Genomic DNA, 24627 nt, shown 5'->3' on the forward strand with positions numbered 1-24627 from the left:
CGAACTGGTGCTGTTTGATGTCGGCATGGGTAGAGATTATGGATTTGGGATCATGGCATTTGAGCGCCAGCCGGTGTTCATGGATCCTGCTTTTTAATGACGTGCCGTTTGTCCCACGTAGAATTTTATTACAGTAAAGTAGAATAACAGAATCCTGATATCTGTTAAGCAACATCAAGGTAGAGTTGTGTTGACTTTCTCTCTCACACTTCTCTCTATTTCAAGACTCTCTCCCATCTTGCCAGCTCCTTCATTCCTTCTCACTCACAGCATCCATTGTCTATGGACAGTCTCAGTCATCCAGATCATGGCCAAAAGTGCTTTTTCCAAAAAGGCAACTGGATTTTCTTGATTTTTTTCCTTCCCCCCCCTCTTTGGAAATGTTTCACTTTTTCATGCAAGACGCTGAACTGAAGAAGCTTCTTGGATGAGAAGAAAAAGGTTTTCAAAGAAAAAAAAACCCAAGGAAGTCCACTTGTCTTTTGGGATACAAGATAAATTTATAATTCCTGTAGGGCGGCCACCAAATTGAATGGCTCCTGAATCTTTGCCTGCAGTTGCCTCTGTTTTCCAACTGTCACTGGTCCTATTGTGTAGGGGATATTGTAAAAAAAAAATATGGGTGTGTGTGTCTGCAAACTAGGTTTGAAAATGAAGGGTTTTTTCCCCTCCTTTCATATATAATGCTTGAATAATCTTTAAAGTTTGTAAAATATTATTAAAAGTAAATTTTAATGTATGCATGTTAAGAGGAAGTTCAAAAAGAGTAAAGTTTTTAAAAAAGTTGTGTTGGAACTTACTGATTTTAGAAACGTTTTTAAAGAAACGTTTAATGTTTTAAAATTTAGGAAAATGTTTTTTTTTCTCCTCTAGGGTTAAAAAATTTGAAAGAATATACTGAGCCTTACTAATATAAATCATGACAGCTGATAAATATTAATGAGCAAACAGAAATATATATTATTTCCCACAGCAAGAAAAAGCAGAGATGGTTAAATCTGTTAAATCCAAAGAAGAGAATATATTTAATTTTGTTTTCGTTTGGAAATTGCTTCTGGAATGTGTGCTTGTGATAGGAAAAAAATATATATGAAATTCTGGTTTTCTTTTCATTGATAAGACAGGTTGGCTGTTATAGAAATGGCTAATATATACTATTGTATAAAATAAAAAGTTGAGCTGTAATGTTATTATCTCCTACTGTGCCAAAGAGATTTGGAAGTCAACGCCTTTCTCCCCCTTTTTCCTTCCCCCAATTTTCGATTCCTTTTTATTTTGCTTTGCGTCTTATATTTTGATAAAATTAATAAAATTTGATATAAAAAAGGCTTTGCAAGTTCCAGCTGGGTCAGTTGCGTGCCTCTGGTCTATCAATTATGTCGGCAAGCTCTCCCACCAGCCAGCATTTGCAAAAGTAGAAAGAGGAGAGAAGATCCTTCTTTTAAATCTTGGTTTTGTGCTTTTTTTTCCTTCAGATTGCCTTTTCAAAGTGTGTCCCATGAACCGCTATTCGGCACAGAAGCAGTACTGGAAAGCGAAACAAGCGAAACAAGGCAACCACACTGAAGCCGCCTTGCTGAAAAAGCTACAAGTAAGAGGCGCCGAGCTCCTGGCTGTCTTTCTGTAGCCACAAAGCCTTGTTTCGTCGAAAGGTGGTTAGTTCAGAAACCACCGTCGGCCGAGTTCACATATCCCCCAAGTCGACAGGAACGGAGTCCCATTTCCGGTGTAGAACGGGGGTCCCTCAACCTCGGCAACTTTTGAGAATTCTGGAAGTTGAAATCCATACATCTTAGCTAAGGTTGAGGAACATTGGCACGGATCGGAGGTCCCCAACCTGTGGGACCGTGGCCCCCAACTAGCGGGCCTCATGAGTGGCTGGCCGGGGCACGTGTGTGTGAACACGTGCACCGCCCCACTTGCGTGAGGGTCGTTGCAAGCGTCACAGGCGTTCGTGGCCCCACTCGCCCGAGCGCTCAAGGCGTGTGAGCAGCGGGTGTTCAGGCACGCACATGCGTTTACCCCTCCCACAAAACCATCCCTTCTTCCCCCCCCTCCCCCGCTCCAGGCTGCCAGCCCCGAAAAGTTGGGGAACTCTGGCATAGAAAGGAGAATACATTCTGGATATTGGGACTTCAACCTCCATACACCTTACTGACTATTATATTTAATAGTCAATTATATTTAATTGTTAAATATAAATTATATTTAAAGAGCAGTTTCGCCAACTTCTCTGGCTCCATGGACTGGCAGGTGGAGGGGAGAGGATGGTTTTACATGCACAAATGGAGCTTTGTGTGCTCAGCCATCACTTGCGTGGCCCGGATCCCAATGTGCCACAGCCCACAGATTGGGGGTTGGGGACCCCCTGATCTAGAGGAGTATTTAACATTTTGGTCTCAGAACCCGTTGGCCTTCTTAAAGGTGACTGAGGACTCCAAAAGCTTTGCTCAGAATCAATCTACGTGTATTATTATTATTATTATTATTATTATTATTATTATTATTATTATTATTAATTTTATTTGTATACCGCCCTTCTCCCGGAGGACTCAGGGCGGTGAACAGGGCAATACATATTAAAAAAACAAGATACAAAAATTAAAAACGATTAAACAAATGCCCATGAATAAGTTAAAACACATTAAAAATAGATTAAAACAGATTAATACAACCCAACCCCATCCCATCAGGCCAGGCCAGCTGTTAGAAGTTAAAACTGAGGAATGTTAAAATGTTTGTTTATTTGACTTTCTGGAGCCCTTGAAAGGGTATGGGGAATCATCAGGGGTCCCCAGACCACAAATTTTGAGAACCGCTGATCTAGAGGCTACTCTTGAGGGCCATTTGGGGCTTCAGAATTAATCAAGGAGAGAACCAATCTAGAATTAAGGAAAAATTTCCTGAGAGTGAGAACAATTAACCAGTGGAACAGCTTGCTTCCAGAAGTTGTGGGTGCTCCATCACTGGAGGCTTTCAAGAAGAGATTGGACAGCCATTTGTCCGAATGGTATAGGGTCTCCTGCTTGAGTAGGGGGTTGGACTAGAAGACCTCTAAGATCCCTTCCAACTCTGTTATTCTGTTATTCCGCCTTCTTTCCTTCCTTCCTTCCTTCCTTCCTTCCTTCCTTCCTTCCTTCCTTCCTTCCTTCCTTCCTTCCTTCCTTCCAACTCTATTATTCTGTTAATAACTCAACTGGACCTATTAACTTGCAGCATGCAGCTGAACTGGAACAGAAGCAGAACGAATGTGAGAACCGGAAGTTGCTGGGGGAAATTGTAAAATACAGCAATGTGATCCAGGTGAGTTTTTGAAAGCCACAAAGAGATTAGGGAGTTCGTGGCCAAAATGGGCTAGAGCCAGGGGTCTTCAAACTTGGCCCTTTTAGGACTTGTGGACTTCAAGTCCTAAAAGGGCCAAGTTTGAAGACCCCTGGGCTAGAGACTTAAATGAATTTTATACTTTATATGACACTGATCGGTTCTGGTTCAAGTCCACCCTGGACAGTCCCAGACCAGATATTTCTCTCATTTTGATAAAAACCTGAAGAGGTGCCATGATTTGCTTAGAAGCCAAGGAATAAAACAGGCTCTGAATGCCGTTCCTAACAAAAGGATAAGTCATTCAGCAGAGGCTATGGCTGGTCCTTGCTTTACAACAGTTCGTTTAGCGACGGCACTGGAAAAAGTGACTTACGACCCTTTTTCATCCTTGTGACCGTTGCAGCCTCCTCGTGGGTCACGTGATCAAAATTCAGACGCTTTGGCCACTGACTCGTATTTATGATGGTCGCAACGCCCGGGGTCACGTGATCCCTTTTTGTGACCTTCTGACAAGCAGTCAGTGTTACTAACTTAACGACTGCAGTGTTTCACTTAACAGTGGTGGCAAGGAAGGTCATAAAATGGGGCAAAAAGCACTTAAGCGTCTTGCTTAGCGACATAAATTTTGGGCTCAATTGTGGTCATAAGTCGTGGACTCCCGATACTTTCGTTATCCTTGCATGACCAGCTATAAGTATCTCAGAGGTGCGTCCTTTAATGTGATTAACAGAACACCGTGCATATTTATGCATAATGCTATTGAAGTACCATATTCATTGCAAATATATCCCGCATTTTCTCCAGAAGCTCAAGGTACTACTGCACGCAGTTATGTCCCCTATTTATCTCACAGCCCTTCCCGAGTTCACTGACCTAGAGTAACCCGTAGTCAGCACTACGATTCAATGGTGGTTTAAACTTTGATCTCTCTGGGTCAAACGTCACATTTTAAATTTAGAACTGTTCAAGGCACAAGAATTTCCTTAAGAAAAAAAATAAACAGTCATCATTAAAACCAGGGATAAAAGGAATCTTTGGCAAAAAAAGGGGAAAATAAAAAACCCAGTCAAAAATTCCAGTCCTTAGGTGGTTTATAGACAAGGAAAATTAAATGAGGAAATTGAAATAGGAAGTCATTTTGCCGCCTTGAAGCTTTGTGAGGACTGAATGACTTGATCTAAGGGTGGCTGAGTCATCTTCCATTGAGACCGTTTTGCAGCTAATGTGTAGTTTACTCAGAGCTGCCTGAAAAAGCCACAATGACAGTGATAGGATATCATGTGTGTCTTGGTGCCATCAGCCAGATAATGCGAGTGACAGGCTGGCAACATTTTGCCGGTTCAAAATTTGAGCCATTTGTCTGTTGGGGAGAGTTGATATCGTTTGCAATCTGAGAACTGTAAACTAATAGCAATAGCAGAAGTAGCCCTCAGATTTATATACTGCTTCGTAGTGCTTTTACAGCCCTCTCTAAGCAGTTTACAAATGTCAGCATATGGCCCCCAACAATCTGGGTCCTCATTATACCAACCTCGGAAGGATGGAAGGCTGACTCAACCATGGGCCCCGTCAGGATCGAACTGTTGGCAGTGGGCAGAGTTTGCCTGCAATGCTGCATCCTAACCACTGCACCACCATGGAAGGAAGGAAGGAAGGGAGGGAGGGAGGGAGGGAGGAAGGAAGGAAGGAAGGAAAGGAAAGGAAAGGAAAGGAAAGGAAAGGAAAGGAAAGGAAAGGAGGAAAGGAAAGGAAAGGAAAGGAAGGAAACGAGAGAGGAAAGAAGGAAGGAAGGAAGGAAGGAAGGAAGGAAAAGAAGGAAAAAAGGAAGGGAGGGAGGGAGATAAGGAAGGAGAGAAAGGGAAAGTGAGGGGGAGGAAGGAAGTAAAAGAGAGGAAGGAAGGAAGGAAGGAAGGAAGGAAGGAAAGGAAAGGAGGAAAGGAAAGGAAGGAAGGAAGGAAGGAAGGAAGGAAAAGAGGAAGGGAGGGAGGGAGATAAGGAGGGAGAGAAAGGGAAAGTGAGGGGGAGGAAGGAAGTAAAAGAGAGGAAGGAAGGAAGGAAGGAAGGAAGGAAAAGAAGGAAAAGAGGAAGGGAGGGAGGGAGAGAAGGAGGGAGAGAAAGGGAAAGTGAGGGGGAAGAAGGAAGTAAAAGAGGAAGGAAGGAAGGAAGGAAGGAAGGAAGGAAGGAAGGAAGGAAGGAAAAAAGAATGGCAGAATAACAGAATTGGAAGGGACCTTGAAGGTCCCTTGTCAGGATCAAACTCCTGGCAGTGGGCAGAGTTTGCCCGCAATGCTGCATTCTAACCACTGCGCCACCACGGCTCCTAAATTAAGCCAGCTTGTATTGCGGTTAGCCAAGTTCTGGATTCCATTCCCACGGAAGGTAGACAGTCAAAAGAAATTTCCTCATGTTCTAATTAGCATAGGGCACGCCTTGGGCTGAATCTTAGCCAAATGGCGGCGTCTGAATGCACGGATCTCATTTATTTTCCTCACTGACAGCTCCTTCATATCAAGAGCAACAAGTACCTTACCGTCAATAAGAGGTTGCCAGCCTTGTTGGAAAAGAACGCCATGCGGGTCTCTTTGGATACGGCTGGGAACGAAGGCTCCTGGTTCTACATCCAGCCCTTTTGGAAACTGCGCAGCGAAGGGGACAATGTAAGTGAGCGAAATAACAAAGATGCTAGAATTTGGATTTGCTTTGGCCACGTCGTGCGTGCAAATTCATCGGAGAAGTCCATGAGGCTAGGAATGGTTAGTGGGACAAGACAAAGGGCAAGCAAAGAACAGGCTGGCTTGAGAACATCAAAACCGGCACAAAGATCACCACGCAACAGCAGGAAAAAAAAAGCACAGAGTTTTCTTGCCTGGTAAAGCAGGGGGTCTTCAAACTTGGCCCTTTTATGACTTGTGGACTTCAACTCCCAGGATTCCTCAGCCAGGCGTGCCTGGCTGAGGAATCCTGGGAGTTGAAGTCCACAAGTCATAAAAGGACGATGTTTGAAGACCCCCAGGTATAAAATCACCAAGAATCGGACATAACTGAATGGTTAAGTTTCTGTGGAGATTTTCAGTCGTCCAGGTCCTGGTTGTCCCAAAGGTACTTTTTCAAGAGGCAACTGGACTTTCTTTGTTTTTTCCCTTGAAGACATTTCGCTTCTCATCCAAGAAGCTTCTACAGAAGCAAGCCGTCTTCAAGGAAAACCGAAGTCCCGTTGCCTTTTTAAAAAGCACCTATTGGGACGATCGAAGGGTTAAACAGCTGTTAGAATAATTGTCCCCTCTGCAGTCAAAAATCAGTCGGGGAAACAAAATGTCAAAGCTTCTTGTCCTTCCTTGGTGACGTCCGAACCGCTGTCTCCTTGCATCTTGACATGTTATTTTAACAAAGGCAGTCAGTTGTCAGATAGGATCTGCGTTGAAAGGGGCAACGTTTGATAGTTCTGCAGTTCCACGATCCCACTCGGGTAAGGCAATGTCAAGTTTGAGTGAGGTCACAGCCTTACTCATAAGTTCTGGGTGTTCTGTGTCAGCAAACCCAGATAGAGTTTTAAATGAAGCGCTTGGTGAATCAGAGTTGATTCTGATAAGGGAAGCCCACAGTGGTGCTCAGGAGATTGTAATGGTCTTTAGTGATCAAGAAGGGCCTTGTCTTCTCCTCAAGCTGAAGAAATGAAGGAAAGTTAAGTATCTCATCTGCTGGAGCACTTGAAGCAAATACTCGGAGCTTGTTTGGTGGACTAAGTCAGGGGCTTCCAACCTATGGTCCGTGGCCTGGCACCGGACCATGGGCTCTTGGCCAGTGGGACGTGGAAACAGCTCTGCACGCAACTGTGGGCACGCATTTTCCCTCCACTTGCACTAGCGCCCGCAGCCCTGTTTGTGCATGCCAGTGGGCACAAACAGGAATGCTACCACGGGGCGGGTGTCCGCGGCCCATTTGCGCATGTGCCACTAGCCCAGGTGGTTTGCTCTGCCCGTTTGCGCATGCGTGAATGGGCTGCTGCCCACCATGGGTGCGCAGCCGTTCACACATGCGCACGGTGCCAGCGCATGCCATGTGCGTGAACGGGGCTGCTAGTGCTGCACCAGTGTGCGTGGCCCAGTGTGTGTGCGTGCGCGCACACACACCACTTTTGAAGCTGGTCTCCTTCCCTACGGTCCTTGAGCCCGGAAAGGTTGGAGATCTCTGGACTAAGTCATCTCCCACTTTCAGACTTCCTTTGAATTCCTGGCCATGTTCCCCAAACACAGAAACTCAGATCCCAGGGTTGCAATATTTGCATCCTGGCTTGCTTATGTTCTCTGATTCCCTTTCGTGTGTTCAAGGGTCAAGACCTTATGTTGACAAAACCCTTCCACCTGGGATCCAAATCCAATCCTTTTAAGACAGACTGAGATAGCTTCTCCGAAGCCATAGTAGAGTAACACCAGAATGGCAAGAAACAACCTGTGTCACTCTAGCTGGAGCTGTCCCAAAGCTGACTTCAGAGACCGAGTTTCTCCTCTGTGATCTCAAGCACATCTTAATATTGTCTTCATGATTGCTCCTTTCAGCCAATTTGTAATTACCGGTTCAATCCTGCAGGTTTCTTTTGCTAATACCCTCTCTGCCCTGACGTAGCTGTAAGTTGTTTTCTTTTTCAGCAGCATGGCATGCAATGCACCCTGCGTCAAGTACAACTGTGTGTAAAAAGGTTATGATCTTATTGTGGATGTTCTGATATTTTCAAGGAGTGGCACAGTAAGACACTCGCACGAGTTCTCAGCTTCGTGATTTCGGTCTGTGATTGTCTCCACTTTCCAATTTGTGACAGAAATAGAGAAAAATTCACGGAATCCCTAGCATTCGTTTTGGCTTTTTGCTACTTACTTGCCACAAACCACTATGTACTGTATTTGAAGTATGAATGTATTGGTAAATTCTGCCATGAAATCTTGTTTCCCAGACGTTTTGTAGCACACTATGATGAATTACAAGGGACGCGGTGGCTCAGTGGGTTAAGACGCTGAGCTTGTCGATCAGAAGGTCGGCAGTTTGGCGGGTCGAATCCCGAGTGCCGCGTAACAGAGTGAGCGCCTGTTACACGTCCCAGCTTCTGCCAACCTAGCAGTTCGAAAGCACGTAAAAATGCAAGTAGAAAAATAGGGACCACTAGGGTGGGAAGGTAACAGCGTTCCGTGCGCCTTTGGCGTCTAGTCATGCCAGCCACATGACCACGGAGATGTCCTCGGACAAGCGCTGGCTCTTCGGCTTTGAAACGGAGATGAGCACCGGCCCCTAGAGTCGGAAACGACTAGCATGCATGTGCGGGGGAACCTTTGCCTTTTATGATGAATTACAAGGAGTTGGATCACCTGTTTTCAGTGCTCTGTCGTGGGTGCTGGTGCACTTGTAACTTTGCCCTTGTGATGAGCTGCCCGTGCATGATTGCTTGGTCATTCCTCTTGAATCTCTAGCTTCTTCTGTTTCAAGATGCGTGTGGAATTGCACAAGCCCAGAAAATGTATGGTGTATATGGAGTCCTTGGTGATCTCTGAGCTTGCTTATTTTAGATCAAGTTTAAGTCCGTAAATGCTGCAGAATTCCTGGAAGCCTGGCACTTGGACACATCAGCCATCAACAGGCACATAAACAACATTTGCACCCCATTGGAAAGAGACAATAAAAATGGCTAAGAAGAAAAAATAAAATACCAAAACGTCACCTCACCAGCAATCAACGTCCAGATTAGTAGAGATGATCGCCAGGATTAATACCAGACCAATCAAGCAGCAAACCATAACCTAATAAGGAACACCAAGGACACTCTCGCGAACACTGACAGGGCAAGCCACTTGGATATAAACAGAGCAGATCCTTCTAGAACTGACGATGTTACCTAGTTTGGTAATGAAACATCTGCAAGAAAACAAACAAGCTCAGAGAGCACCAAGATCTTCACAGTCCTCCTCCTCCTCCTCCTCCTCCTCCTCCTCCCTCTCCACCCTCCTTTTTCATTCTCCTCCATTCCACAAACCCCACTCCCTTCTAAGCACTGATGATTTTATCTAGTTAGGTAATGAAACTTCTGCAAGCTCAGAGAGTACCAAGGAACCCACAGTTCTCCTCCTCCCCCTCCTCCCTTCTACCACTGAAGTTGTTACCTAGTTGGGTCAGGAAACGTCTGCAAGAAAACTACCAAGCTCAGAGAGCACCAAGGACCCCACAGTTCAACCCTGAGCTACAAATATTCTCTTCTCTTGATGCATGGTGCATCTGGGAGGGAAGAGGGGAGAAACACTCTAGTCTAGAGCAATTTATGGAATGATGTTAATATATGTTCGGAGATGAGGAACATGGCAGTGAAAATATATAGAGGCAGGTTGGTTGTAAGGTAAAATTAATTGTAATCCCAAACCACAAGGAATAGAATAGAATAGAATAGAATAGAATAGAATAGAATAGAATAGAATAGAATAGAATAGAATAGAATAGAATGGGGTGGGGTGGGGTGGGGTGGGGTGGGGTGGAATAGAATAGAATAGAATAGAATAGAATAGAATAGAATTCAGAGGAGAGGAGAGGAAAAGAGAAGATGGAATAGAATAGAATAGAATAGAATAGAATAGAATAGAATAGAATAGAATAGAATAGAATAGAATAGAATAGAATAGAATAATAGAATGGAATAGAATACAAAAGAAAAATGTAATGTAATGTAATGGAATGGAATAGAATGGAATAGAATAGAATAGAATAGAATAGAGTGGGGTGGGGTGGGGTGGAATAGAATAGAATAGAATAGAATAGAATAGAAAAATAGAATAATAGAATAGAATAGAATAGAATAGAATAGAATAGAATTGAATTGAATTCAGAGGAGAGGAGAGGAAAAGAGAAGATGGAATAGAATGGAATAGAATAGAATAGAATAGAATAGAATAGAATAGAATAGAATAGAATAGAATAGAATAGAATAGAATAATGGAATGGAATAGAATACAAAAGAAAAATGTAATGTAATGGAATGGAATGGAATGGAATGGAATAGAATAGAATAGAATAAAGATTAGGAATAGAATAGAATAGAATAGAATAGAATAGAATAGAATAGAATAGAATAGAATAGAATAGAAAAATGGAATGGAATAGAATGGAATAGAATACAAAAGAAAAATGTAATGTAATGTAATGTAATGTAATGTAATTTATTATTTTATTTATTTTATTACATTTATATACCGCCCTTTCCCGAAGGACTCAGGGCAGTTTACAGGGTGATTTAAAAAAACCAAGATACAAAAGTTAAAAACAAATTTTAAAAAAATTATATTTGTCCCTGCATAAATAAAACCCCAGTTAAAATAAGATTAATCCTCAGCCTGGGCCAGAGTGCTCGAATGGCCAGGTCTTCAGGTCCCGGCGAAATGAACGGAGGTCGGGGGCAGTCCTCAGCTCCACAGGCAGCTGGATGAATAGAATAGAATAGAATAGAATAGAATAGAATAGAATAGAATAGAATAGAATAGAATAGAATAGAATAGATAACCCTTATTGTCATTTTTTACTGTGGGCACATTGGCACACATTAAAAATGAAATTTTTTGGCTTGCTCTCAAAAGTGTACACATACATAACAAACATTTAAACATGCTATATACAACCTATGTATACATGTAAATAATATAAATATTAATCGCTGTCCATCTTACTGGTTTTTTACTGGGCAAGGGATATCAGGTATATTCACAGTAAGAATCCACGATATGAGATAGAATCCAGATGATAGAAATAACAGCAACAGAAATAAAGTGATTTTTTTTAAAAAAAAAAAGAATGATAATTCGTGGCTCTTTTTATAACTTCAGATTGTTGTCGGAGACAAAGTTGTCCTGATGCCAGTTAATGCTGGACAACCGCTACACGCCAGCAACATAGAACTGTTAGATAATCCAGGATGCAAGGAGGTAGGTTTAATGAGGGTTTATCCATCTAACCAGGTTTCTTTTGGTAGGTTGCAGTTAAGTGGTCATCCCAGGTGGAAGCTTGTTCCAAAAAGAGCTGATCAGGATCAACTTTCTCTCGTCACCAGCATCAGGCACTGCCTGGCAATAACTTGGTCCACATTATTAGCAACCCATCACATTCTCTGCTAGGGCACAAGCAATCCTCGACTTACAGCCATTTGTTTGCTGACTGCTCAAAGTTACAACGGCACTGGAAAAAGTGACTTACGGCCCTTTTTCACATTGACGACCATTGCAGCATCCCGATGGGTGACGTGATCAGAATTCGGGTGCTTGGCAACTGGCATGTATCGAGGACTGTTTGCAGTGTCCTGCGATCAGGTGATCCCCTTTTTGCGACTTTCTGACAAGACAAAGTCAACCGGGAAGCCAAATTCACTTAACAACTGTAGCCAGCAAGGTTACAAAACGGGGCAAAACTCACTTAACTCTCTCTTTTGGCGACAGAAATGTTGGCCTCAGTTGTGGTCCTCCTTCAAGGACTACCTGTGTATATGAAATTACAGTGTTACTTGTGTATTACTGCGATAACCTAGTCCAGTGATGGCGAACCTTTTAGAGACCGAGTGCCCAAACTGCAACCCAAAACCCACTTATTTATCGCCGGGTGCCGGGTGGGCGTGGCCCTTTGGGTGGGTGTGGCCAATTGGGTGGGCGTGGCTGCGTTGGTAACGGTAGACCAGAGGTCTTCAAACTTGGCCCTTTTATGACTTGTGGACTTCAACTCCCAGAATTCCTCAGCCAAGCACACTGGCTGAGGAATTCTGGGACTTGAAGTCCACAAGTCATAAAAGGGCCAAGTTTGAAGACCCCTGCGGTAGACTTTGATTAAAAAGTTCAATCAATCAATTCCAACTTTGCGAGAGCTTTTTTTTTTCTGAGAGAAGTTGAAATTGATTGATCGATGGAACTTTAATTTTTTTTTTGCACACGACGGCGGAGGCCTAAAGTGCAAAGGTTTTATAAAACCCAGCTGAAGGCCTAGGAGCCAGGGGCGACGTCGTGCGTGCCCACAGAGAGGGCTCTGCGTGCCACCAATGGCACGCATGCCATAAGTTCGCCACCACGGACTTTTCGTGGCCACGTCTATGGAGATTCTCAGTCATTCAAGTCCTGGTTGTCCCAAAGATACTTTTCTCAAAAGATGTTTCGCTTCTCATACAAGAAGCTTCTTCAGTTCTAAAAAAAACCTGGTGAGGAATGGAAGGGATTTTGTACTCTTTTCGGTCTTTTGAAAAAAGAAAGAATTCACTTCTTGGATGAGAAGTGAAACGTCTTCAAGAAAAACCAAGAAAGACCAGTTGCCACTTGGAGAAAAAGCACTTTGGGGTTTTTCTGGCCATACACCCTAGCGGCCATATTTATACAAATATGGGATTGAAATATGAGATTATCAGTCGATTTAAGGAATATTAAGCCAGGATCTGCTCAAGTATCTCCTGATATATAACTTATTTTTATTATTTTTAACACCTTCATTTGAGGGGTTGTTTTTTTTTTAGATATAGCAGCAAGTCCTGTTGGGGACAATGGACAGCTTTACAGGAAGAAAGTTATTCTAACAAGGAAAAGATATTAAATAGATATGGGTAAACAGTAATATCAGAGGGTAACATGACGGAAACTTTTCTGTGTGGCTGTTTCATGACATAACTCTCTTTGGAAGATCATATAGGAGCCATGACCAGGGGGCCTTCTCCCAGGTTCACCTGGTGCGCCAGTCGCGGCCCTATCTGGACCGAGATGCCTTGTGTACAGTCACTCATGCGCTCATGACCTCCCGTTTGGACTACTGCAACGCTCTCCGAGGACTACTCGGAGGCTTCAGCTGGTGCAGAATGCAGCCGCGCGAGTGGTGTTGGGGGTTTCCCGATACTCCCATGTAACACCTCTACTCCGCGAGCTGCATTGGCTTCCGGTTGCCCTCCGGGTGAGATTCAAGGTGCTGGTAATGACCTATAAAGCCCTAAATGGCATGGATCTGGATTTCTTACGGGAGCACCTGCTGCCGGCATCAACTTCCCTTCGTCCAGTGCGCTCCCACAGAGAGGGCCTCCTTAGGGTGCCGTCGGTCAAAGAGTGTCGACTGGCGGCCCCTAGGGGGAGGGCGTTCTCTGTGGGAGCGCCAGACCTTTGGAACCGTTTACCGGTTGAGCTCCGGATGGCTCCCGACCTTCGCTCCTTCCGACGTGATCTAAAAACATACTTATTTGAAGAAGCCGGCCTGGTCTGATGGGTTTGGGGTATTTTAATATTAATATTAATTGTATTTTTATTGTTATTGGGCTGCACTATTTAATTTCTTTTTAACTTTTGTATATTGTATTTTTATTGTATTTGCCCTGTACACCACCCTGAGTCCTTCGGGAGAAGGGCGGTATAGAAATTAAATTATTATTATTATTATTATTATTATTATTATTATTATTATTATTATTATTATTATTATTATTATTATTACTGAACAATTCTTGGTGTCCTTGAATGCAGGTCAATGCAGTCAATTGTAACACCAGTTGGAAAATCACCTTGTTCATGAAATTCAGTTGCTACAGAGAAGATGTGCTTAAAGGTGTAAGTATGGATGAGTTGTTTTTCATTGTTATAAAATTTATTCATTCCCATAGCTCCTGATTTTAGCTATTTTTATGATCAACAGGTAATGTTTCAAGTTGTTCTGAAACATACGTTTTATAGGATGGTCCTTCTTTAGTCCTGTTTATCCATCTTCCAGAAGGATTATTTCTTTGCACACCTATCCTGTGCTTTTCCATCCTCTCAGAAAAATTGCAAGTCAGAATGGCTTGGAAAGCCATAAACAAGAATGAGGTAGCCTCTAGGCCAGGGGTCTTCAAACTTGGCCCTTTTATGACTTGTGGACTTCAACTCCCAGAATTCCTCAGCCAGGTACGCCAAGTTTGAAGACCCCTGCTCTAGTCTTACGGGACCTCACAGTTGCACCAAACCCTTGCACCAAAAAGCTGATGGCAAATGGACCAAATTTTGACAACCATCTCTTCCTCGCTCTACCCAACATAAGATTGAAGAGTGGGAAGTGTTTGTAAGGCCATTTTGTTCATCCTTTAAGCACTCTGTCCTGGCAAACTGGTGAAGACGGTGTGCCCCAATGTCCCTCAGTCAGATTCTCACTTTAACTCCCTCTCATGAAAAAAATGAGATGGCCTTTTTGGTTTTGGGTCTTCACTCTGCAGCAATTTGGCCTCTCTGTCCTAAACTTTACGGAAAATGTATAAATCGGTGTTGCTCAACCTGAAGACGTGTGACTTCAACTCCCAGAATTCCTTGGCCGGCCATGATGGGAGTTGAAGTCCAGCCATCTTCAAGTTGCCCAGATTGAGAAAAACTGATCTACAGAGTATAGTAAAACTAACACAACACACTCTTTCCGTGTGTGTGTGTGTGTGTGTGTGTGATTCTCTCTCTCCCTCTTTCTTTCCATCTCTCCATCTATTCAGGGAGATGTGGTCAGACTGTTCCATGCCGAACAGGAGAAGTTTCTGACCTGCGACGAATACCAGCAGAAGCAACACATTTTCCTTCGCACAACTTTGCGGCAATCAGCCACTTCGGCAACCAGTTCTAAAGCCTTGTGGGAAATAGAGGTATTTGGGACAGAGAAGCTCCCTAACTGGGTTTCGTATTCCTTGTAACAGCTTTATCCACACTGACACCCACACTTTTTTTGGGGGGTGGGGGTGGGGGTGTCAGATATGCTGTTGCCATCTTTGTGTTGATCTTTTAAAGGACCAGGTTGGTCTTGAGGTCACTTGAACCTGGTCTTGCCTGATCTGGACCTCACGATTTCAGCCAGTGGTCTACAAGGAAATCCGCCTCAGCCATGCAAACTCATGTCAACGCAAAGAGGGCAACAGCTCATCTGACCAAAAAAAAAACAAAACACGACGAAACGAAACAAAACAAAACGTGAAGACGCAGGAATACAAAGAGTGAAAGGTGGTGAGCCTTGAAACTTGGATCTGTTTGGGCTTTGCAATTAGCAGTTCCTAGTTTTCCTCATACTAATGGCTCCTGTAGTAGCTGCAGTAGAAACTATCTGAACAAGAGCTTTGTCCCTGAATCTCCATTTATGAGACTTCTTGGAGAGATGGTACATAAGGGGGTGGGGGTGGGGGGAAGCTGGCGTAATGGACTATAGTGAAGTGGCAGTTTTTTAGGGAGCCTATTACAGAAGGAGGGGGAGAGATCAGAGGTAGCACAGCCTGGGCCTCTCTCTCTCTCTCTCTCTCCCTCTCCCCCTCCCCCTCCCTCTTTCTTCCTCTGTCTTTCCCTCCCTCCCTCTCTTTTCCTCCCTCCCTCCCTCCCTCTCCCTCTCTCTTTTCCTCTCTCTCCCTCCCTCCTTTCCCTCCCTTTTCCTCTCTCCCTCCCTCTCCCTCTCCTTTCCTCTCTTTCTCTCTTCCTCTCTCCCTCCTTCCCTCTCTCTCTCTCTCCTTCTCCTCTCTCCCCCTCTGTTTCCTCTCTCTCCCTCTCCCTCACTCTCTTTTCCTCTCTCCCTCCTTCCCTCTCTGTCCCTCTCTTTTCCTCTCTTTTCCTCTCTCTCCCTCCCTCCCTTGCTCTCTCCCTCCCTCTCTTTTCCTCCCTCCCTCCCTCCCTCTCTCTCCTTTCCTTTCTTTCTCTCTTCCTCTCTCCCTCCTTCCCTCTCTCTCCCTCTCCCCTCTCCCTCTCTGTTTCCTCTCTCTCCCTCCCTCCCTTGCTCTCTCCCTCACTCTCTTTTTCTCCCTCCCTCCCTCTCCCTCTCCTTTCCTCTCTTTCTCTTTTCTCTCCCTCCTTCCCTCTCTCTCCCTCTCCTCTCTCCCCCTCTGTTTCCTCTCTCTCCCTCTCTCTTTTCCTCTCTCTCCCTCCCTCCTTCTTTCCCTCTCCTTTCCTCTCTCCCCCCTCCCTCTCTCTCTTCCTCTCTCCCTCCTTCCCTCTCTGTCCCTCTCTCTTCCTCTCTTTTCCTTTCTCTCCCTCCCTCCCTCGCTCTCTCGCTCCCTCTCTCTTTCCCTCTGTCTCATCTTTATGGATGAACCAAGTAGAATTCCTATGTTAGGACAATCTTTGACCTATCCATGTGTGTTTCTCTGCAGGTGGTGCATCATGATCCTTGTCGCGGTGGGGCAGGACAGTGGAACAGCCTATTCAGATTTAAACACCTGGCAACTGGCAACTATTTGGCTGCTGAAGTAAGGAATAATGTTACTAGAATACACGAGAAAGATCAGTGGGGGTGGTTTAGGCAAGACAAACATAAACTTCTTTTTCATCAGAGATTTCATGGGTGTTGGTGAGGTGCCATGGAAGGAGGGATTGCCTTGTTGTTGTTTGTTGCTGTTTAGTCGCTAAGTTGTGTCCGACTCTTCCTGAGCTTTGAGCTTCAACTTCCGTATCTGTTGTTGTGCTGCTGCAAATTCTCCTGATCTTTTGAAAGAGCGATCAGTGGTTAAAAAAAAAAAAAGAACTAAATTAGATGCATTGGTGTGTACGTCTCACCTTTTGTTGCATTGCTCTCCTTCAGTGTCTAACAGGAAAAACAACATCTTAACATGATTACATATTTATTTTATTTATTTTTTATTAATTTTATTTGTATACCGCCCTTCTCCCGAAGGACTCAGGGCGGTCAACAGGGCAGTACATATTAAAAAACAAAATACAAAAATTAAAAAAGATTAAACAAAATGCCCACAAATAAAACATATATAGCAATTTCTTTGAGACAAGAAAGACCCCCCCCCCAAAAGGAAAGAGCAGTTTGTTTTTCTCTGAAGATGACAAATTATAGCAGAACAGGAAAAAAAAATACAGATAATATCAGACTTCACAGGAAAAGCTGTGCATGAGGCCGGAGACAGAAGCTTGAGGGTATAAGGAGATGTAATCGTAGAAAGAAAAGAAACGCACACATTAAAACCAAAGCCGCTTTATCTCATTTCATGCATTGTTGTGACCCGTAGAATATTTTGTGAAATCAATACAGTGTGCATTTTAACCCTACGGGATTGATAAGTTTTGAGCATTTTAAACTCTGCGTTCGTTCTAGACCAGAGCATTTTTCCTTCTCCTTTTAACGTATCCGGCTAATCCGATTTCAGTTCTTCCAAACTTCCAGGGAAAATAAAGAGACAATTAAAAACCTCTCCTTTTTAAAAAAAAAAAATTCCACCACTGTAATAAATTCCAGAAATCAATTCATCGTGGCCAGACACAGAGCAGTTGTGTTAGTTGACTTTAGAAGTTGCTCCCAAAAATATGTTTGGTGTGTTGGAATGGATTTGATTTTGCAAGGAAAAAAAAGGAACTGCTAGACGAGTGTGGTCTCCTTCTTTCTTACGTCAAGCTCTTTTCACAACTTTCTTCTGCCGCAGACTTTATTCTTGCAACTCGGCTTTCTGGATGTGAGTTGGATTAGAAGAAAAATAGCGTAGGAGAACTAAATATGGTTGTACGCCCTTTGATGTTAAAATTAGCTTATTTCCTTCTTGGAAAGCTGATTTGATAAGCAAATATTGTCGACAACTTTATCCACAAACATTGAAGGACACTTTAATTCCCACAATGGATGAGTGGTTGCTAAAGTGGATGGAGTTAGTGGCTAAATTGACCAGTTTTTTTTTTTTTTGATTAAAGAAAGAAAAAAAAGTATAAGTACTTTTGTTTCTACTTGGAAACCGCTTCTGGACTTTGCACTTGATTTGTGGGGGGGAAAGAATGAAACTTTGATTTTGGGCTTTCCCCGTTCGATAGATTGGCTGATATAGAAATGGCTGGTTTATACTTGGTGGAGCAGTGGGCTAATGCCTCCTTAAGTAACACCAGCTGCCTGCAATTAGTGCAGGTTCGAGTCCCACCAGGCTCAAGGTTGACTCAGCCTTCCATCCTTCCGAGGTAGGTAAAATGAGGACCCAGAGTGTTGGGGGCAATTAAGCTGACTTTGTAATAATGCCGCTTGGGGTGTGTGTGAAAGCCCTAATAAGCAGGCATATACATAGAATGAAGGCTACTGCTAAGCTTGTAAGCCGCCCTGAGTCTTCGGAGAAGGGCGGGATATAAATGGAATTAAAATAAAAATAAATAAAAAATAAAATACTATTATGTAAAAGTAACAAGTTTGGCGGGTCGAATCCTGAGCGCCGCGTAGCAGAGTGAGTGTCTGTTACTCGTCCCAGCTTCTGCCAACCTAGCAGTTCGAAAGCACGTAAAAATGCAAGTAGAAAAATAGGGACCACTATTTCCGTGCGCCTTTGGCGTCTAGTCATGCCGGCCACATGATCACGGAGACGTCCTCGGACAAGCGCTGGCTCTTCGGCTTTGAAACGGAGATGAGCACCGGCCCCTAGAGTTGGAAAACGACTACCACGCATGTGCGGGGGAACTTTGACCTTGACCTTTTAACAAGTTGAAGGTTGATGTTATTGTTTTATTCTACTGCACCAGGGAATCGGAAGTCAATGCCTTTTCGTTTTTTCTCTCCCTTCTTTTCTACACTTCTCCTTTCCCCTTTCCCTCCCTTTTCTTTCCTACTATTTGCTTTTGTATTTTTGTGTTTTATATTATAAACTAATAAAAACGGTAATGTGGATAAAAAAATATAAGTAAATATTCTTGCCAATGTTACGTATAGATTGCTCTTTTTCCTACAAAAATTGAATGTGCCAGCCATACTGTTATGGCCCTATTCATAATGGGAACATTTAGTTTCTTTCTTTGTACCTCTTTGTGGCATATGACCTGAAATTCTTCTCAACCTCTAAGATCTTCGATCCGGGACACCCATTTGAATTCCCAATTAACCCTGAAAAGGTTTGGGTCATCTTGGGTCAGACATGGTGTCTGAGTCTAATTTCCTTTTCAGCATTGCTAGGAGGATAAAATTGAACATTGAAAGTAATCCTGAATTGTTTGAAAGAAGAATGGGATAAAAATGCTTACATCAACCATCCTATTCATCCAGGGATCCAGTATAGATGAGTGAATCATGAATGTAATCTTTGAATCCACTTTCCATGTCTGCTCCTCTGTCAGTTTATCCACAGAAGTAAGGAATATCCCAGAATGTATGAGTAGGAAGGTGTCAGGTGCGAAAGACCAAGTTCACACGTGAAAGTTCAATTAAAATGATGATGATGATGATGATGATGATGATGATGATAACTTTATTGTCACTTTGAATGTACACCAATCGGCATACATCAAAATGAAATTTCGTTGCATACAGCTCTCAAAGGGTCGCCACCTCCGATATATACTCCTTGTTCGGGGCCCGCTCAAATTTCACATTTGTTCTGTACCAGCCTGCTACCGGCCCTGCAGAAAAGGCAGGGACAACCCCTTTAGAAACGGCAAGAGGCTGGAATTATGCCTGCCAAATTTATTCACATAAAACAGAGTAAGACAAGACACCAACCATAAAACACGAGCTAAGAAGCAGGAACAATCCAAGCGATTGCCTTCAGCAAACCAGCCCTCCCACACATTCCCCTTAAATACAGTTCAGGGCGTGGCCTCTCTGTGCCTCCTTCCGAGGTGCCCCATTGCCTTCCTCTGTTTACTCCTGACTGACTGCCTCCTGCGTCGGGCGTCCTTGAACAGGGCCAGCTGTGGGTCATCTTCATCCACGCTGTCAGGCTCACACAGCTGGGTCTGCGTCGTGACCAGATGAGAGGGGCCTTGCTGGGTGCTCTCATCAAGCTGTCCAATCCCCTCAGCAAGCTCTTCAACACCCCCATCCTCCTCTTCTGAGTCGTCCGACCCAACTGCCGAACCCACAGGCTGACCCTGAATCACAACAACATTGTCCATTTTAGTTTCTAGGGAGTGAACGATGGCAAACAGGACAGATGGAAATGGGGCTTCATGTGGATTAGCCCTCAAATTCGCTTGTATTCTGACAACCTCGCCTTCTTTCCTTTTTCTGATCCTGACTCTTCCACCCTTTCCTTAAAGAGGCCTTGCTTCTTTTTGCCCCTGGAGCACGCTGCCGCTGCCACCAACTCCTCCAAAAGCCTCTCTCTCTTCCTCTGGGCCTGCCGACAGCCTCATCCAGTTCATTCACTCCATAAGCTCCAGGTCCTCTCCTCCTCTGCCTCCTCTGGAAACAGCCCTGATTTGAAATAGAATCCATCACTGGGCCAGCAGTCAGATCTTGCTGCTGGTAGAACAAATTCAAACAGCGCCAACGACTTTTAACGGTCTCACCAACAGTTCCAAAACAACTAGAAACTTGCCATGCCAGCAAAGATTGTCGGTCGTATGTCGTATGTTACCTTAGTTCCACCATGTTGCTCAAACACATTAAAATCTTCCTGATTATGTGGCCTATAGCCCTTACTATCCTTCCCAAAACTATTTGCCTTCAAGAGCCAATGCAGCCGCAGCCATTCCAGGCGCCGCCATCTTAGATACTGAGTTATTGCTAGAAGCCTATAGCCAGGAATCTTGTCAAGTGATGGTTCGCACTTGCTTGGAGTTAGATAAGGGTCAACGGCATTCAAGGAGAGTTTGATTTAATTTGCTTGTGGCTACGTAGGGATTCTAGGCTGTTCCCTCTTTTGACTCCACCCGACTTTGCCATTTCTTCTCCTACAGAATCGGTTCTTAATAGACCATCTTGCTCAACTTGTTTAATTCAGGAATCTAATAAACTATCTGGTCATCTAATCCCTGTTTGGGAGCCTTCAGTTAGAAGGACTCCATTGCTATTTTAATTAGATGGTTTCAATGCTTATTGCCAGGGAACTCCTCCTAATTTTCAGCATGAATATCCTTCCTTTGCATTTCGACATGTTGGTCTTGTCAACCCTAAAGAGCTTATCTGGGTGTAACAAATGTTGTTGGTTGGTGAGGTTGAGGAAATTTGTGGGAAGGAAACTGCTGCCGCTAAATTTCCCCTTTGCTCATCTTTTTCGTAGAAATGTCCAGCATTTTCTTATTGCTGGAAAGAACGGAATCGCGGTACACCGTCCTAAACAAATTGGATTTTCACAGGGGGCGATGTTGATGAAATTGAACATGGTTAGTTTAATCGATGCAGAGCTCTTTGTATTATGCTGATGCCTTTCTGAAGAAAAGAAATGCAAGGATGTGTTAATTCTTGTGCCCGTCACAGCTTCTTGCTTATTTTTTTAACCTGTGGCCCAGTCAGTAAAAGGAAACTGGAAAATGTGAACGTAAAATGTGCCTTCTCATTTTTTTCCCTTCACCGTATCAGTTAGGACAGTGATGGCGCACCTTTTAGAGACCGAGTGCCCAAACTGCAACCCAAAACCCACTTATGTATTGCTGGGTGCTGAGTGGGTGTGGCCCATTGGGTGGGTGTGGCCCATTGGGTGGGTGTGGCCCATTGGGTGGGCATGGCTACGGTGGTCACGGCAGACTGGGTGGGACTAAAAAGTTCAATCAACCAATTCCGACTTTGCGAGATCTTTTTTCCCCCCGCGAGAAGTTGAAACTGATTGATTGATTGAACCCTTTTTCTTTTTGCACACAGCGGCTGAGGCCTAAAGAGGAAAGGTTTTATAAAACCCAGCTAAAGGCCTAGGACTGGGGCAACGGCGCGCGTGCCCACAGAGAGGGCTCTGCGTGCCACCTGTGGCACGTGTGCCATAGGTTTGCCACCACGGAGTTAGGATCTTAGGAGAAGTTCAGATTCGACTAATTACGTGCCTACATACGTAATAACTGTTTATTGATTGATTGGTTACATTTGTATGCAGGGGGTTGGACTAGAAGACCTCCAATGTCCCTTCCAACTGTTATTCCGCTTCTATGCCATCCATCTCACCAAAGGTGATCCTAGGCTTGCAAACACTTATTTATTTATTTATTTATTTATTTATTTGTTTATTTGTTTATTTATTATTTATTTAAATTTATATACCGCCCTATTCCCGTAGGACTCAGGGCGGTTTACAGGGAAAATTAAAATACATAACATACAAATTAAAATAAGTTAAAACTATGATTAAATTACAGTCCCTGAAGTCCCTAAAACCCAATTAAATTAAATTAGTTAAAACCCCTCAGTCTGGGCCAAACAGCTCGAAGAACCAGGTTTTCAAGTCCCGGCGAAATGAGCGAAGGTCGGGGGCAGTCATGAGTTCCGTGGGAAGTTGGTTCCATAGGGCCGGCGCGCCCACAGAGAACGCCCTTCCCCTGGGAGTATCCCGCTGGCATTCCTTAACCGGCGGTACCCTGAGAAGGCCCTCCCTGTGGGAGCGCACAGGACGATGGGAAGTTGATGCCGGCAGCAGGTGTTCCCTTAGATAATCCGGACCCAAGCCATTTAGGGCTTTATAGGTCATTACCAGCACCTTGAATCTCACCCGGAGGGCAACCGGAAGCCAATGCAGCTCACGGAGAAGAGGTGATTAAAATAAAGAGGTTGATTAAAATAAAACTATAAAGCCTTAAAACAAAACGTAAAGAGCTTAAATTTTAAATGCAATTAAAATACAACTGTAGAAGATGACCAGCCTTAGGCTGAGGGCGGGGTCTAATGGATCATTAGTTTGCAGTCTTGACTTAAGAGACTGCAAACTGACCTTGAAGTTTGTTGACTCTTATCTGGCACCAATTCACCTTGAACGTCAATTCTTCCGATTCTTGGATATCGGTAGGTAGCATGTAATAAACTTGTCGTACTTTTGAACTCCTGGCTTTTTGCACTGTACATAAAATAAGCCAGATGGAGAGGCAGGGAGAAAAGTATGCATAGAATAGGAGTACAGCTAAAGGTAAAGGTTCCCCCGCACATGCGTGCTAGTCGTTTCCGACTCTAGGGGCCGGTGCTCATCTCCGTTTCAAAGCCGAAGAGACAGCGCTTGTCCGAGGACGTCTCCGTGGTCATGTGGCCGGCATGACTAGACGTCAAAGGTGCACAGAACGCTGTTACCTTCCCACCGTAGTGGTCCCTATTATTCTACTTGCATTTTTACGTGCTTTCGAACTGCTAGGTTGGCAGAAGCTGGGACGAGTAACAGGTGCTCACTCTGCTACGCGGCACTCGGGATTTGACCCGCCAAACTGCCGACCTTCTGAACAACAAGCTCAGCGTCCTAACCCACTGAGCCACCGCGTCCCTTCTACCTTTAATGCAGCCTACTAATGAGTTAATATCTTTAGGCCTAAGATGGTGCTATAGGAATTAGGTGTTTAGCAGAGTGATGGCACAGGGGAAAAAAACTTTTTGTTGTGTCTAGTTGTTTTAGCCCAGAGTAGAGATGGGGTGTTGTCTACTCCATTAGCCACCCCCAAAGTGCCACCCTCCCCATTGGGATATTCCAAAAACTGGAATGCAAAATGCAGGTAGCTTCTCTGCAGCCGCTGGGCCTTAAATAAATCATTTGGAAAGAGAAATGGGACTTGTTTTCCTTTGGATTTGCAGATTTGCACATGAAAGAGTAGATTAGGGCAGGGATTATCAACAGCGTCACACATCACGCACCGCCATTGTTTGCTTTTGTTCTGATTAAAGGCGCTCGCAGAATACACAGAACAAACCAGGGAAAAACTGGACTTTCTACCTGTAATTTGTCGCCCTGTCGTGTTTGGGGAATTTTTACGGGGTGGGGGTGGGGGAGACAATTTGGAGTGTGGAGATTAAGTTGAGGAAATGTCTTCCTTGACGTGTCCGCCTTTTTTTTTTGGCGTGGGATCATAGCTCCTCTCTCTTTCAGTAAGCCCTTGATGTAGATTGTAGAGGTAGCGAAGTGTTTTCTCTGCTGGGTTACACAGTTTTCCCTGCCAAGAACAACAGTCTGCTTTCAGCTTTGAACGTGTCATCAAATTAAGCCTTCCTGAGTAAGGAAATGTCAAAACTGTCTCCTATCTCTGAGTGGGTTACGTAAGCCATTAATTAATCTTCAGGACTTTTTTTTTTGCAAGGAGAGGTTGGCTGGAAGCAACAGAGAAAGATGGGAAAGGTCGGTGAGGAACGCAGAAGAATGCTGGCAGCTTGGGTTCAGACTTTCAAAAAAAAAAAAAAAAGGACAATCGCAAAATGATATCTTACACATGGCTGAGGTCCTTCCAGACTGTTCATTTGGCCACAGGGATTCTTTCTTGGGTGGATTGTGTGTTTTGCCTCATGCCATCATTCTGCTGAATGCTTAAATTTCCATAGCTCTGTCTTATGTCTCAGTATATTAGCCATGTAGTATGGCTATATTGCTTTTATCCTTCCCATCTGTTTCACTACCCTCTCTTATTGGTATCATTATTATGATTATTATCCTTTGTTATTATGATTATTATTACTTTGTTGTTTTGCATGTACTCT

The 24627-nt window shown here is 43.9% G+C and overlaps 1 protein-coding gene across 1 annotated transcript in view; it reads left to right on the plus strand.

Moving 5' to 3' along the window:
- Positions 1-24627, plus strand: part of ITPR2 (inositol 1,4,5-trisphosphate receptor type 2) — a 184393-nt gene that overhangs the window by 39816 nt on the left and 119950 nt on the right. The window contains 7 exon segments of the mRNA XM_083366224.1: positions 1476-1591; positions 3217-3303; positions 5823-5981; positions 11175-11273; positions 13824-13907; positions 14810-14956; positions 16439-16534. Of these exon segments, the coding sequence (XP_083222350.1) occupies positions 1476-1591; positions 3217-3303; positions 5823-5981; positions 11175-11273; positions 13824-13907; positions 14810-14956; positions 16439-16534 (788 nt within the window).

Source organism: Vipera ursinii (genome assembly GCF_947247035.1).
Source record: "Vipera ursinii genome assembly, chromosome: 6".
Taxonomy (NCBI): domain Eukaryota; kingdom Metazoa; phylum Chordata; class Lepidosauria; order Squamata; family Viperidae; genus Vipera; species Vipera ursinii.